Source organism: Choloepus didactylus, chromosome 11 (assembly GCF_015220235.1).
Source record: "Choloepus didactylus isolate mChoDid1 chromosome 11, mChoDid1.pri, whole genome shotgun sequence".
Lineage (NCBI taxonomy): Eukaryota > Metazoa > Chordata > Mammalia > Pilosa > Megalonychidae > Choloepus > Choloepus didactylus.
Window position 1 is genome coordinate 4,364,144 of NC_051317.1, and position 15,306 is coordinate 4,379,449.

The 15,306-nt window shown below is 40.9% G+C and overlaps 1 protein-coding gene across 3 annotated transcripts in view; it reads right to left on the bottom strand.

Annotated features, from left to right (window-relative positions):
* Positions 1–15,306, bottom strand: part of TENM2 (teneurin transmembrane protein 2) — a 1,024,030-nt gene that overhangs the window by 214,070 nt on the left and 794,654 nt on the right. For all 3 annotated transcript variants that reach the window (XM_037799530.1, XM_037799532.1, XM_037799531.1), the window contains 2 exons: positions 12,353–12,548; positions 5,519–5,620 (listed from right to left, as the gene is read on the bottom strand). In XM_037799530.1, the coding sequence (XP_037655458.1) occupies positions 5,519–5,620; positions 12,353–12,548 (298 nt within the window). The remainder of the gene's footprint in view (positions 1–5,518; positions 5,621–12,352; positions 12,549–15,306) is intronic.

The following is a 15,306-nucleotide window of genomic DNA, read 5'->3' on the forward strand; positions in this document are numbered from 1 at the left end:
GTTTACTTTTCGGAAACTTAAACCCCCAGAGTGTTCCTATGCCAGGTAAGTCCCAAACCCAGAGGCAACAGCCTCTCCAAGAACATCAACCAGATGCAGCCCCCTTCCCCATAATGTCGACACCCCTTTTCAATATGAATAAGTTAGGGTGGTCACTGCCCATATATCCTTGAAGATTGAGAGAGGGGGTAGCAACAGACAATATAGGAATTAATAAAGGATTATGAATACTGAATCTTTATATAAAGATTTTTTTTTTAAGTTTCTAGAGTACTAGAATAGCTAGAAGGAAATAACTGACATGGTGGAACTGTACCATATAACATGCTTTGAAATTGCTCTATAGCTACTTGTTAAATTTTACTTTGAAAATTATCACCTTTCTGTATATATGTTATATTTCACAACAAGGAAATAACTGAAATTGTGGAACTGTAACCCCTAACGTTCTTTGAAATTTGCTCTATAACTACTTGTTAAATCGTACTTTGAAAGTTGTCACCATTCTGTATGTGTATACTTCACAATAAGGAAATAACTGAAATGGTAGAACTGTGACCCATAACATTCTTTGAAATTTGCTCCATAGCTACTTGTTAAATCATACTTTGAAAGTTATCACCTTTCTGTATGCATAGTATACTTCTCAATAAGGAAATAGCTGAAGTGGTAGAACTGTAACTCATAACATTCTTTGAAATTTGCTAACTACTTGTTAAATCAACTTTAAAAGTTATCACTTTTCTGTATATATGTTTTATTTCACAATAAAAAATGTTAAAAAAAGTGACTTGAATAATAAGCACAATTATAGCTGGAGAGTCACCTGATGGGAAATGACACTGATTACTGGGGAGGAAATGCCATTTTTACTTAAGCTCTAAATCTGAACAGATTGGTTTCTATGTTGCACAATTAATGAAATTCTATATCAAATGACACTGCTCTAGTTCTTTGCCAAGTTCTCTCTCACTGGAATTTCCTCCATTCTCCCTGATACTAATTGGCTACTCTCATAGATTCCCACTTCTTGTTTCATAAACATCCTCATCTTCTTCTCAACAATGTCCATAGCATAGAAAATCTGTGCCATGGCATTTCGGACTTGCATTTACATTTCCCACATGCTTTGCATGTTCATCTGCTAGGCTGGAAGCTCTCAGAAGGCAGGCCCATGGCTCCCTGGCTCTTCACTGCATTTCTGGCACTTAGTGCAGCGTCTGGCTCAGAGTAGTTGTACACCAAGTATTTGCTGAATGCATGAATAAGTTCTGTCCCCTCAACTGAATTGAAACAAGTGTGTTCATTAGAAATATATAAGTTCTTTTGGCATGAGGGTGAGTTTCATCTTGGCTTCTGAGCCTCCCAGGAGCATGGTGGGGGCGGTGGAATGAATGACTGGCAAGTACAGTTTCCTCTGCTCACTGCAAGATTGTCTTGGGTGCCTGATGCAGACTGGCAAGTTAATAAGACACTAAGGAGCTGCCACTTGCACTGGCACACCTGAGGGTATGGGAGGTGCAACATGGGGTCAAGAGACTGTATTGGTATTTCTGTCACCTAGGCACATCACTCGGATGTGATGGAATCTCACTTGCTAACGTGGCAAATCCTCCTCCTGGCCTGAGTCCTGGCTGCCTGTGGTGGCAGAATCTGGCAGACCTCGAGGCATCCTGGGCACAGCAGTTGGTGAAGAGACAGAGGTGAAGGCAAGTTTGTGACGGGGGAGGAGGACCTTGTGCTCAGGGGCTCCTAAGGGTTTTTATCGAGAAAGAGGGGAAATAATCATGGGCTATAGACAGGAGATGGCACAACTGTTCTAGCAGCAGGAGCAGGACCAGCTGTTTTCCTCTCTTCACTAGCAAACATGATTACCTCATCCTGTTTGCTCTAGGTAACTTCCTGCCAACACTAAGGGGCTTCCTGGGTTCACAAGTTGTTTCCCAGCCACTGACAAATTGTGCAGAATCAATGGGACTGAGCCTCCCAGGCTCTCTGCCTTATGTGGTAGGGGAGCATACATACACACCCACACACATCCAAAATTTCATTTTATTTTTCTTGTTAAAAATATGAGGAGCCCTTTTGACACCACGCACTGAGAAGGCACAACATCTTGCTAAAAATGCATAAGCTCAATCTAGTCATAAGACAACACGCAAATCCAGACTGAGACAAGAACCACAGAAGAACTGACCTTAACTCTTTAAAAGGGTCAAGGTCATAAAAGACAAGCAAAGGATGAGGAAATGTCAAAGCCTGGAGCAGACTAAGGAGATATGGCAATTAAATGCAGTGTCTGATCCTGGGCCAGAAAAAAAAGGGGAAAATTAGGAAATAGTCTTTAAATTAGTTTGTAGCCTTTCATAAATGTTAATTTCCTGGTTTCAATAATTGAGCTATGGTTATTTAAAATGTCAACATTAGGGGACATGGGGTTAACTTTATGTATGGGAACTCTGTATACTATTTTCACAACTTTTCTGTAAGTCTAAAATGATGTCAAAAGTAAAAAATCTTAAAAATTGGATGGGGGATTGGTTAAAGTCTGATTTACTTCATATTTTTGCTATGTGGAAAAATAAGATGAATTAGATATGAGACAAGTAAGTTCTTTGTGCAATGCCTTGTACCTATTTAGTACTCAATAACTATTAGTTGTCATTAAAAAAACAATTGAAGTACAAGGATAACATCACAAATAAATCAAGCGCTAATTATCAGATTTACCCAGTTGAAGCAGGTTCAGTCAAATCTGTGTGACTATTGTTACTGGTTTCTCACTTTATCACACATATGTAGCCAGAGAATTTTGTTATTTTCAGAAGCCAGTACTTAACGAGTTATCTTCAAGCCGTGAGTTTCTCTAGAAGCAAGGCTGGCTTACATGTGCTCAAGACCACTTTGGGGATACTTGACATGAAATAAGTATATTAAAAGCTTACTTGGCTTGAATGCTTACCCCAGTGAAAATATTAATCTTTTGAAGGGATTTCAAATTAGTACAACTATTTCCCATGTATCGCAATTGATTCTAGTTTTCTCTTTTTCAGTTCTTTGAGTTGTGATATAGTTCCTTTTAAAAGAAATTCATCTATGTAACCATAATGTGTTGATTCAAAGAAATATGGTCAGTCTATAATAATACCTAAGGTTCATGAATTGGGCAAAAAATAATAAAGGTGGTACATGAAAGATCAATGTTAGGAGACTAAGGGCATCAAATAGTATTAGCAAAAGAGTGGCTTAAATTGTGGCCTTTTCAAAAATACTAAGGCAAAGAGGTAAAAGCCGACACCTAATACTGTTAAACCAACCTTGCCAAGAATAAATGCAGAAACAAGGGGATGGCAATTTTTCTTCTTTGAATGCTTCACTTTTGTCCACTGTATGTATCAAAAGCAAAATTAAAATATACAAGTTCAAAGCTCGATTTCAGGAACAGCATCTGAGTATGAAGGAGTAACTACCCTTAATAGCCACTCGATATTTTTTTCACAAGGATCAATTATATACCATGGCTAATGCACACTCAGAGCGCGCGCCAGCCACGGGGCGGCGGTGAATGCAAAACACACACCGAGAGTCCTTTTAAGCAGCTAAATGTGCACCCCATTACAGATCCATAATGCAAAATGGACGCGTGTCTGCAAATGGATTCTGAGAGAAGAGTTCTTAAATGTCCGGAGTACTTAGGCCTGAAAGGCCAGGAACTGGATATGCAGGCAGAGCACACATGGTTTTTAGGATTAATAATACATCGATGTGTGTCAGTGTTAATACACATTTACAGCTCACAGGCCGTGCAGCTGAGTGCTCAGCACATTTGCAGCCACATATAAAAGGACTACTCTGTCGTTCTCTCATTAATGCCTTCACTCCCAGGAAAATTAGATTACGCAAGAAAAGCCATTCAGACGATATTGAGGTTTTCCTTCCTCTAAAGCCTTACAGGGAAAAGCACTCAGCAAGCGAGGTTGTGTGTCACCCAGCCCGCTCCATCTGGGCCACTCAGGGCCTGAGTGAGGAGCACTTTTATGGACTCCAGGCTTCATTTTTGACTTGAGGATGTGTCCAGAGAGGGCTAAGGCTGAAAAGCAGCCACAGGGATTGTTTGGTGACTTCTTGCTTTCGCTTCCCTTTTGCATCTGACAAGTTTATCTAACTTTTCACTCCATGATGTGATAGAGGATATTTCTGCAGGTAGTGTCACTTAGGAATGAGCGTCACACATGTACCACCAAGTCCAGAATTTCAAGTGCAAAAAAGTCCCATTCGCTTATTGGTTAGCATTCACAAGGGGGAATCTTAAATTGTGGACTATTTTGAACATCTGAAATACCGTTTTTCTGAGCTATTGTAGTGTAGGTGAGAGAACAGAAGTGGCGCTATTTAGCATTTACAGGGCAGATTTACTAATAAGCACCTCTCTTTCAGAGCATTGAGGCAGGAGGGTGTTTTATTGAAGCACAGATGATTTTTATGAAAAGAGGCCCCACGCATTGAGGGCTTCTAATAATGCCCTGCTAAGTGGGTTATCTCACACCGTACTCATGATGAAGTTGTGAAATGAATGCCCATTTTTCTGATGAAGAAGCTGAGGTTCAGAAATGTTAAATCACCTGCTCAAGGTCACAAAGATATTAAAAGGCAGAGCGGGGATTATAATCCAGGATTGTCTGACTACAGAACAAGGGCTCCTAACATCCTCAACAATATTTTTCAGACTTGGATGTGACCTATTAGTGGGTAGGAAATCAATTTTAAAATGCTGTAGAGGGGTAACAATCAGCATTTTAAAAAATGAAATAGAAAAGAAACATGCAGTAAAGGTAAGTATTGTTTTGTGAACATTTTGTTTCAATTTTATAATTTGCATATACTTAGACACGCGCAAATGTGTGTGTGCACGCGTGCAAAAAGTGTGAGAAACACACTTGCCTCTGATGGAGCCACTTGAAGGTCACACTGAAGGTCTCTTGCAGCCTCTAAATTCCCTGTTTTTGTGAGAGTCATTTTCTTTTTTATATCACCTTTTCCCCAAGATTCCCAGGGCCCCAGCCATTCTGTGCAAAGCAGTGTAGGTAAATTAATAATACAATTTAAAACCGATTCCACTAAGATAAATAGCACTTCCTAGATTAAGAGCGTAGCTGGCCAGAATGAATGAAATTTACTAACCCTGAATGCTTAATCTTCCATTACATAAAAGTTAATGATTATAAGAAAGGAGTGATGGTAATTCACTTCTGCTTTTACAGGAAATCCATTCGTTTCATTTTTAGCAAATCTTTCTTCTCAGCACACCTTGGTGCCAAGGATAACTGCCCTATTTCTATAGGTACATTGGCCAATTGTCATATATCAAGGCCTGTGCTTTGCCAAAAGGTTAGGCTTTCTAGTGTGCATGGGCTTACAGGATGTTCTGGTGGGAATTTGATGGGAAGCCTACTCTGGTGCTCCTTCTTCCAACCCCTCCTCTGTTTTCCAACCATTGTAGGGAAGTGGTGGCAAATACCTTTAGCGCAGTCTGCTCCAAGGAATCCTGGAAAGCAGTGACATATCCCGGACACACACTCGCCATTCCCATGGCAGTTACGTGGGCAATCCTGCACTGAATCTGAAAAATAGAGGAATTCAGCAACTACCTTTGTCTGCTGGTGAAGTAATTTAATAATCAGCTGCCCGCCATTTTTAAAGACCAGTGCTGGTGAACTCGATTGCTTATAGGGGATCAGTAGGGAACCTAAGTGAGTGAAGTATAGAATAGGGAACGGTGGGGACAAGGACAAAGTGATAATGCATGGAAGCAGCCACCACTCTCTACCTGATTAATCCAGGCAGGAATGCAGGGCTGGTGTTACTGCAGCTTTTGCTTTTGCAAAAAGAACCACATATCTAGATTTTAAAATGGGGATATCTCCCATACTTGAATGCTTTCAATTTTTAAACTCTGTTCCTATCCCACCCCCAAGATCATCCCACCAATGTGAGATTTGGTTTGGCATGTAGGTTATAGCCTCAGTTACAGAGGCAATTCTCCAAAATGATAGTGGTTGTTCCTAGTCTCAGGCTTGTAGAGTAAAAATATTCCCTGCTTTATAGAATTTTAATAAAAGAAAAATCCAAATACCTAAGACTGATCAATTTAGTTATAATATTCAGGGTCCATTGGGTTGTAAGTGTCGGGTTACACAAAAGACTTTTTATACCTAGCTTTTGAGGATCTTATTTTTCATGAAAATCAATTAGCTAACATTTGTTCTAGCATGCATAACCATCTTATGTTCTGATTTGTAGATTCTCAAGTAAAACCTTCAAAGGGATCATTTTAGAACTTGTTCATGTTTATTTAGGTCTGCACAGAAATAGGCACATTCTTTTAAAATTATCATTATCCTCATTTTACTTTAAGTTAAAATAAACCCATTTTGACTTTCAGGTTCCAAATTATTAGGATGATAAAAAATCCAAGCCACGATACTCAGAACATGAAGTTACACAACTTTTCCCAAGTTGAAAACATTGACTTAGTGATGTTGTATGAAAAACCATACAGTCGAATTGTTCCTAATGGATTCACCTGTGAATAGTAAAGGATGTTTTTCCCTTAAACTCAATTTCCCATTTAATTCCCATTCTGGACTGAAAACCCAAACCATGAAGTTTTGCTCTCTTTCTACAGTGTTTTACTCCCCAGTTATCTTCTTCCAGAATTAGTTCGTAGTGGTTTCAAGCTTTCTGAGGAGAACACAATGAGCATATCTGCTTTTCCAAAAGCAAATAAAAGATTATCGATGCCATCAAGCCAATTTCCTTTATGTCTAAGTATTAACATTTCAGGCTGAAACTTCTTGAGGTCGGCTCTGCAAGGTGGGTGGAGAATCATCGAAGTAATTACCTATTTATTTCATTTATTCATCATTCATTCATTAAAATATCATTAGGTAGAATCCTAAGATATTGTTGTTTTCACAGGTCAAAAATCAGTAATTTTATACGGTGTGGAAGACAATTCTCCGTAAGTCTCTTTTGCTTCTGCATGTCTTATGAGTAGAGGCTCCAGCTGCCTTTGCTCTGGAAGACTTTTTCCAGGATGTCTGTATAGGGAAAAGCCTTGGAAGAGAGAGATGGTGTCTCTATCTCTCTGGAGCATAGGGCAGGTTTGCTTACCGTCCAGTATAATAAAGGAAATGTCTCCCTCTTGAGCAAAGGGCAGGCATGCTTACTGCCCATTATAAACAACTCAGGCTTACTAAGCTCAGGGTTTCTCTCCTGTAATGCAACTCACTGCAAATGCATGTATCACCTGCCCCTCCATGTTGTCCTGTGGTACTTGGGGCCTGGGAAACTGGCACACAGCTGATACTCTGGATATTGCATTGCCCTGAGTAATAAAGTCCTTTATCTCTGACCCAGGACTCTTATGTCTTCTGTCAGCAACCGTGAAACTGTGGAAAGCTAACTTGTTGGCATAAGATAGGGTAAAAATCTCAGGCCCATCACAGTTCTTGACATGGTTCCATGTATTAAGTGAGCATCTGTTATATCTGAGCTGTTGTACAAGGCACTGGAGATACAATGGTGAGAAAGACAGATGCAGTCCCTGCCGTCACAGAACTTTCACTCTAGTAGAGAATCCAGGTAAAAGAAATTCATCAAACAAGTAAATTTAGGAAAATCTTTGAAAAGAATAGGATACTGCAATAGGGAGTGTGCCAGTTTGAATGTATTATGTCCCCCAAATGCCATTATCTTTGATGTAATCTTGTGTGGTCAGACATATCAGTGTTGATTAGATTGTAATTCTGTGAGCATTTCCACGGAGATGTGACCCACCCAACTGTGGGTGATGACTCTGGATAGTTTCCATGGAGATGTGGCCCCGCCCATTCAGTGTGGGCCTAGATTAGTTTCCTAGAGCACTATATAAGAGCTCAGACAGAAGGAGTGAGCTTGCTACAGCCAAGAGGGACACGTTGAAGAATGTGAGAGGAGCTGCAGTTTACAGAGACATTTTGGAGATGGTCTTTGAAAGCAGACTTTCGCTCCGGAGAAGCTAAGAGAGGACAAATGCCCCAAGAGCAACTGAGAGTGACATTTTGGAGAGAAGCTGAGGCCTAAAGAGGAACATTCTGGGAGAAAGCCATTTTGAAACCAGAACTCTGGAGCAGACGCCAGCCATGTGCCTTCCCAGCTAACAGAGGTTTTCCGGACACCATTGGCCATCCTCCACTGAAGGTACCCAATTGTTGATGTGTTATTTTGGACACTTTATGGCCTTAAGACTGTAACTGTGTAACCAAATAAACCCCCTTCATAAAAGCCAACCCATTTTTGGTGTTTTGCATTCTGGCAGCATTAGCAAACCAGAACAGGGAGTAACAGGAGGCAGCCACTTAGAGAGGATGGTCGGTGGGGACTTTTTAGACTATGCAGGTGATGCTGAAGGATGAGCTGGGCCAGGCAAGTGAAGAGCGAGGGGAACAGCATTCCAGGCAGAAGGAAGAGCCTATGCAAAGGCCCTGAGGTGGGAAAGGGCAGAACTGAATCCAAAGTTGCTAACGGGTAGAAAGCAAGGGAGAGGGTGACATGAGACGCGTTTGGAGAGAGCCAGGCAGGGGGTCAGATCACTCAGGGCCTTGTAGGCCATGGGAATGAGTTGTATTATTTTCCAAGACCAACGGGAACAAATGAAAAGTTTTAAACAGAGGAATGGCTTTATCCAACTTAACATTTTAAGAAGTCATTCCTAGCGTAAGGTGTAAAGCTTGCTGCTCACCAAGCATGTGGTTCTGGAGATGGGTTTGGTGAGCTCAGAACTCCCCCTTCTTAAACCTTACATCTTCAGAGATGGGCCAGGGAAGGTCAATGAGCTGCTTGCCACCTCAGTCCCTGGAAAAGGACAGAGTTCTTTGCACATGCTCCTCATTTGGCTGGAAGGCATCCTTTGCCCTTTACCTGAGGTATTTATCCTTAGTCTCAGCTCAGAGAACATTTAACATCTGGGCCTCACCCTGCCTCACTTCCCCCTTCCTCTCTGTGCACAAAATTCCTACAACTGCCTCTTCATGTATCTTTTTTCTCATACCAGATCTGAATTGTTTACCAGGGTATTCATAATTCTTGGTACACAGTCGGTTCTTGGTAAATAGTTGTTGAAGTGTGTGTTTGTTTGTGTCTCTGTGTGTGTAGGAAGGTAGGAGAATCCAAAATCAGCAAAAACTGTTATGAAGAATATTTTTCATTTAATTTTTCCAAGGTCATATTTGAAGCATTTCTATAGTTTTTGAAGGAAAAAAAACCAATTATGTGGTACTGCTGAAATACAAAGGAGTTCCCTCTCCAGTCCCCTTTCTCCAGCACTCCATTAAATATTACTACTGAGATAGTATCAGTTTTCCTTTTTGTCGACTTGGTTTAAGTTTTCTTGAGGGAAAAACGGCCGGAGGTGAGAGCTGGCCCAGGAAATGGGCTTTTGACAGCAGAGGCCAGCCTCTGCCAGGTCTGCAGCGGGCTTCAAGAATGTCACTCTGTTGTCCCCTGAGACACAACTCATCTCTGAAAGAAGGCCGCCTCTCTCCAAAACACATCAAAAAACTTGGCGGCGCAAAAGGTATATTTAGCGTGATCACTGGTTGACACCCGTCTAACATTTTTGCTGCTGTTTCATATCATGGTGGCTCTGGGCGCTCTTGACGGAGAACATTCTGATAATAGATATATGTGGGAGAACCTCTGAACCAAATAAAGCACTATTCTTTTCCCTGCATTTCTGGCCAATTACTATCATTGCCCTATCAAGATGTCTGCCCGATTACTGGGCCGGTTACCTTTGACTTTCTCTTGGAGCTACAGTCCCGACAGGAGGAATCCACTAGGAAGAATTGCTCTTCCGGCTCTGACAGGCGAGCCAGGGTAACGGCCTGGGGGAAGGGCACCTCACAACACCACAACGTATGTGTCTACGGGGAGAGAGGAAACGGAGGGCGGAGGCTATTACCTACATAATCTGAGAGCCAGAAAAGTTGTTGTCTGGGGGTGGAGAGGTGAAGGGATTTATTTGGCTGAAACGTAAAGAAACTCAGTGGTTAAGAGCAGAGGCTCTGGGAAGTTGGAATCCTGACTCCACTTCTTCCTGGCTGTGTGTGACCCTGGGAAAGTTGTTTAACTTCTCCCAGGCTTGGTTTCCTCAACTATAAAATGGAGAGAAGAGTGAAAGTGCCTACCTCCCATAGGGGTTGACTGAGCCAGTCCTCTGAAAGGGCCTAATACAGGGGCTGACATATAGAAAATGCTCTATAAATGCAGAGCTGTCGTTGTGTTATTAGCCCCAACTAAGCCAACTTCTGGGCATTGTGTGTGCCGTTACGTGCATGTCCAGCTTTTTGAGTTTAAACACAAGATGACGAAAAGGAAATCATTCCATCATATTTCTAATCTAAAGATGGCTTTTAGCTCCTTGTTTCAAATTGGTTTCCAGCTTCTTCCTTTTATGAGGCAGTATCTACCCTTCTACATTTTTTTTTTCTTCATCTGTGCATAGCTTGATACTGGAAATGTTCCCTTTTGGTGGAAGACTTTTCCAATGACTTATGTTATAGAAAGTTTATAGCATTGGTTTACAACAAGGGTCAGCAAGCTTTTTCTGTAAAGGGACACATAGTAAATATTTAGGCTTTGCGGTGCAGTCTCTGTCACAACTACTCAACTCCACTGTTGCAGTGGGAAAGCAGCCATAGATAACATGTTAATGGAGGAACATGGCTATGTTCCAATAAAACTTTATTTACAAAAACAGGCAGTGGGCCAGATTTGTGTGCCAAGCCGCTTTAGAGCATTTGGCTAGCACTGATATGGCCAATCTTTTCTTTGTAGAGGGAACAAGGATCGATTTCAATTCTATGGTCAATACTAAAACCTATCTGATTTTATACCATTCTGAAGTTGTGGCCACTGATGAAAAACTACCACCTGAAGGTCAGGTTGGCTCATATAGAGCTTTCAAGAATCAGGGAGTCCCTTAGAAAAAGACATGAGAACTGTAGAAGTGATCTTAAAATGCAGTTGATAGAAAACAACTAGTTTGCATAAGACATACTGCTAAAAAATACTCGACTTGTCATTTAGTGACTACCAACTGTGTGCCAGATGTGTCTCAGATGTGATGTTACTCACACCACTCTTCACTTCAGGGAAGTAGTCATTCCCTTTTCATAGATGATGAAACTGAGGCTTGTGGAGCTTAAGGGACTTGCCAGTTAGGATGTGGGAAAGGAAAGTTGGGATCTGATCCTGGATCTACCAGGCCTTTTGTCATGAAACTACCCTATCTAGCATCTCTAGTGGGCCTTGAGGTCTAAACCAAAAGTTGTTAGGACAACATGGTATTGTGGAAAGGCAATGGAAAAATCCCAGAAGCTAATGTCATTTCTACCATTTCCACATCCTGGGACCTTGCGTGACCCGCTTAGTTCTCTGAACCTCAACTTACTCCTCTGTGAAATGGGCCTAACAATATTCCTTGATCCACAGAGGTCCTACCCAGGATCAGTTATTATCATCTGTAAGAAGATTGAAACCCAATGACAACATAAATTTAATGAAAATATCTGCAGCTTATCTGATGGTTAAAATTCTTGGGATTTGTTTTAAGAAAACTTTGTGAAATCTCCTTAAGCTAATATTCCTTTTAGGTGTTTACTTGCATGTATCAGATGGAATTTTGGATAAAACTTGGACTTTTCCCTTGCTAGCTAACAAAAAGCAGAGCTAAAATATGCCCCTAAAGGTCAGTGCTTGATTAAAGCATTTTTGAGATTTATCTACTTGGGAACAAAGATAAGATTTTTTTCTTCTGTTCTATATCTTTTCCCTGATTTAAGTTGCTTTTTAAACTTCTTATTTGTAGCTTTCCTCAAATTTTGAGAGAAATTCTGATCTAATGTGAATGGCCAGTATTTACTGGCTTTATGACATACATAGAGATTTATATACTTTATCACACTGAGTTCTCACAACAGCCCTCTGAGGTGGGTTCTAGTGTTAGTTCTGTACTCCAAGGCTTATAAAAAGCCAGTGATTTCCCAGGTTGTGTGGCCTGGACTTGACCTGGTAGTCTGACCCATGCTCACACCCACGGCTGAACCCTTGGGACTGACGGTGGACACCCTTCGCGGCTGAAGCCGCATTCCTATTCAACCAGAGATGGTTTTAGGTGGATGAAACTGTGGAGCCTAAAATAAGGAGTCTGGTTTGGCCTCACACACAGGAGAAACTGCTCAGAAGATGCATTCTTTACAGAGAAACCCAGGCCCCTCCCTGTGAATCACCTTAGAGACCCCGTACCTACCTAAGACCACGGTGTTGAAGGAAACCATCTCTTTGTCTTTGCCATCATTGTAGAAGGCCAGGTGCCAGAGGCCCACATCCAGGTACTGCACAAACACAGCTTCGTTCTGCACCAGGGTCTGTATGCTCCGGCGTTCCCTGGGCGACTCGACCACGCTCCACTTCTCCTTCCCATCCAGGCGCTCCATGAAGTCATACTAGGAAAAGGAGACAGGGGACCATGTGATAAGGTGGCAGACCCGGTCCCAGGTCTGGCACTGTGTCTGCCTACCCTATTCGTTATCTGAGAAACACTTTTTTTAAAAAATTCAGTTTTAATGAGATATATTCACATACCATACAGTCATCTATGGTGTACAATCAACTGTTCACAGTACCATCATATAGTTGTGCATTCATCACCCCAATCTATTTTTGAACATTTTCCTTACACCAGGAAGAATCAGAATCAGAATAAAAAATAAAAATAAAAAAAGAACACCCAAATTACCTCCCCCCCCACATCCCACCCTATTTTTTACTTAGGTTTTGTCCCCATTTTCTACTTGTCCATCCATACAGTGGATAAAGGGAGCGTGATCCACAGGGTTTTCACAATCACAGTCACCCCTTGTAAGCTACATTGTTATACAGTTGTCTTCAAGAGTAAAGGCTACTGGGTTAAAGTTTGGTAGTTTCGGGTATTTACTTCTAGCTATTCCAATATATTAAAACCTAAAAAGTGTTATCTATATAGTGCATAAGAATGTCCACCTCTCGGCTCCATGTGAAATCTCTCAGCCACTGAAGCTTTATTTCATTTCATTTCGCATCCCCCTTTTGGTCAAGAAGATGTTGAGAAACACTTTTTAGTACATTTTTTGATCATCCAGTAAAACAAGAGTAACAAAAATTATAACAATAGTAACAGCACTATTTATTCTGCTTACAATTATGCTACTAGTTCCATTTCTATAGGTTACAATTCCGTATCTACCCTTCCACAAAGCTCTGAAACCCAAAGGTAATTTTTTATGTCTTTTGCTTTTTTTAATTGGCAGCAAACACTTTGATAACCTGACTTGAAGTGAGGCCCTTTATAATCTATTTATTCCACACAGTACAAATCTTCATTCATTTTGTTGCAGACATATTCATGTGCTTGATGATGGGTTGCTGCTCTAGCTCCCACTTGAGTGTCATATAATACATGGTAGATGCCAAGTATTAATTTTCTATAATCTCCCAAATTCTGAATTCCAACATACAGCTGGCTCCCCAAGAGCTTCAGATAAGGAATTATGTACCTATGTAACCAGCTACCATTTATTGGTCACTTGTTAGGGTTAGATGATAAGGCAAAGTGGTTAAGAATGAAGGGTATGAAACCAGATGCCTGGGGGAGAAAATGCTGCTGTGGCACTTACTAGCTTCACCAGCCTGTGCCTCAGTTTCCCCATCTGCAAAATTAGGAAAATAATAGTATCTGTATTATAGGGTTGCTGTGAGGATTAAGAGGTTGTTTAGAATAGTGCCTATAATACAACAAACACAAGCTAGATATTAGCTAGCATTATTATCATCATCATCATTTCATTAAATTTTTGCAAAACCCTATCAAATAGGTACTATTTACATCCATATTGTACAGATAAGGAAACTGAAGCTCAGACAAGTCAAGCAACTTGTCCAAAATCACAATGTTCCTAAGTGGCCTAGTAAGTATTTGGATCTAGAGCTGTTCAGTTGCAATGTTCATGCCCTCACAGTGCCTGGTCTCAACAAAACCAGCAATTAAATATTAAACTCTGTTTCAATGGAAGCTGGGTTCAGAAATGGAAGTGATCAGGGAGAGATGAAGTAGTCATGGGGGACTGGGGAGAGCAACTGTGATCCAAAAGAGGCCTATTCCAGAGCACAGGTAAAATCCTGTGATGGACCAGTGGGAGCCACTGAAGATCCTTGAGTAGTGACTGACGTGATGAAAGGGATGTTTTGAAGAATTAGTCTGCAAGCAGGATAGAGTAGAACAAAAGGAAGCTAGCCAGAAGACCAATTAGGAAGTGACTGCAGAAACCCAAGTGTGAAGTGACAAGGGTTTCGATGAGGATGGTGAATAAAAAGAAGGAAAAATTTTGAGGACTATTTCCAAGGAAGAGTGGACAGGCTTGACCATGGGCTGGACAGAGTGAATGAGGGAGAAGGCAAAAACACATTAATGTTTCTCACTTGTCAAAAAGAAAATCGGTAACAGTCCCGTAGAAATGGACTAATCTTAAGAACTCTTTCTGTACGACTGCATAGGAAAATCATTTACACTGTGACTTCCAGCAAACATTTAAAGAGTAAGCTTTTAGCAGATGAAAACCACCACTGTAGGATTAAGCTCTCTGTCCCATTTCTCCTGCATAAAAAGGTTTTTATAGGTTACAGTCATCAACTATAACCCCTTTCATGCACTTCATAGAAACTCCACAAGTCTCCTAATGTGACTTCTCTATCATCAGAATTTTCTCATCTGAAATGTGATAATTGAAAAACAAAAGGCTCTGTAATCTTAAGCACAAAGGCTTTGTCGTCAGACAACCTTAGGTTTCAATTCTGATACTGCCACTTGGCTATGGTGTGACACTGGATGAATCAACTTTTATCCTCTTCCTGGTTTGAATACTGTGGAATAATAAACTCTAACTATCAGGGTTGTTGTAAGGATGACACGAGCTAATGCATAGGGCAGTTCCTGGAAGATTATACTGTTTTATTAAGTATCTAACTACTATGATTCACTTACTTACAGAACATAATGATGGTAGAAGAGGGCCCACCGTTTAGCACTGACCTCTGGAGGGCCGGCAATGGCCATTGGTTAGGAAATGGAAATTTTCTCCATATCTTGGAAAATGAGTGCTTGTGTTTGGCTTCCCTCTACCACATATCCCATTGGTCACAGCTGTCTTTATGGGCTAAATAAATGAC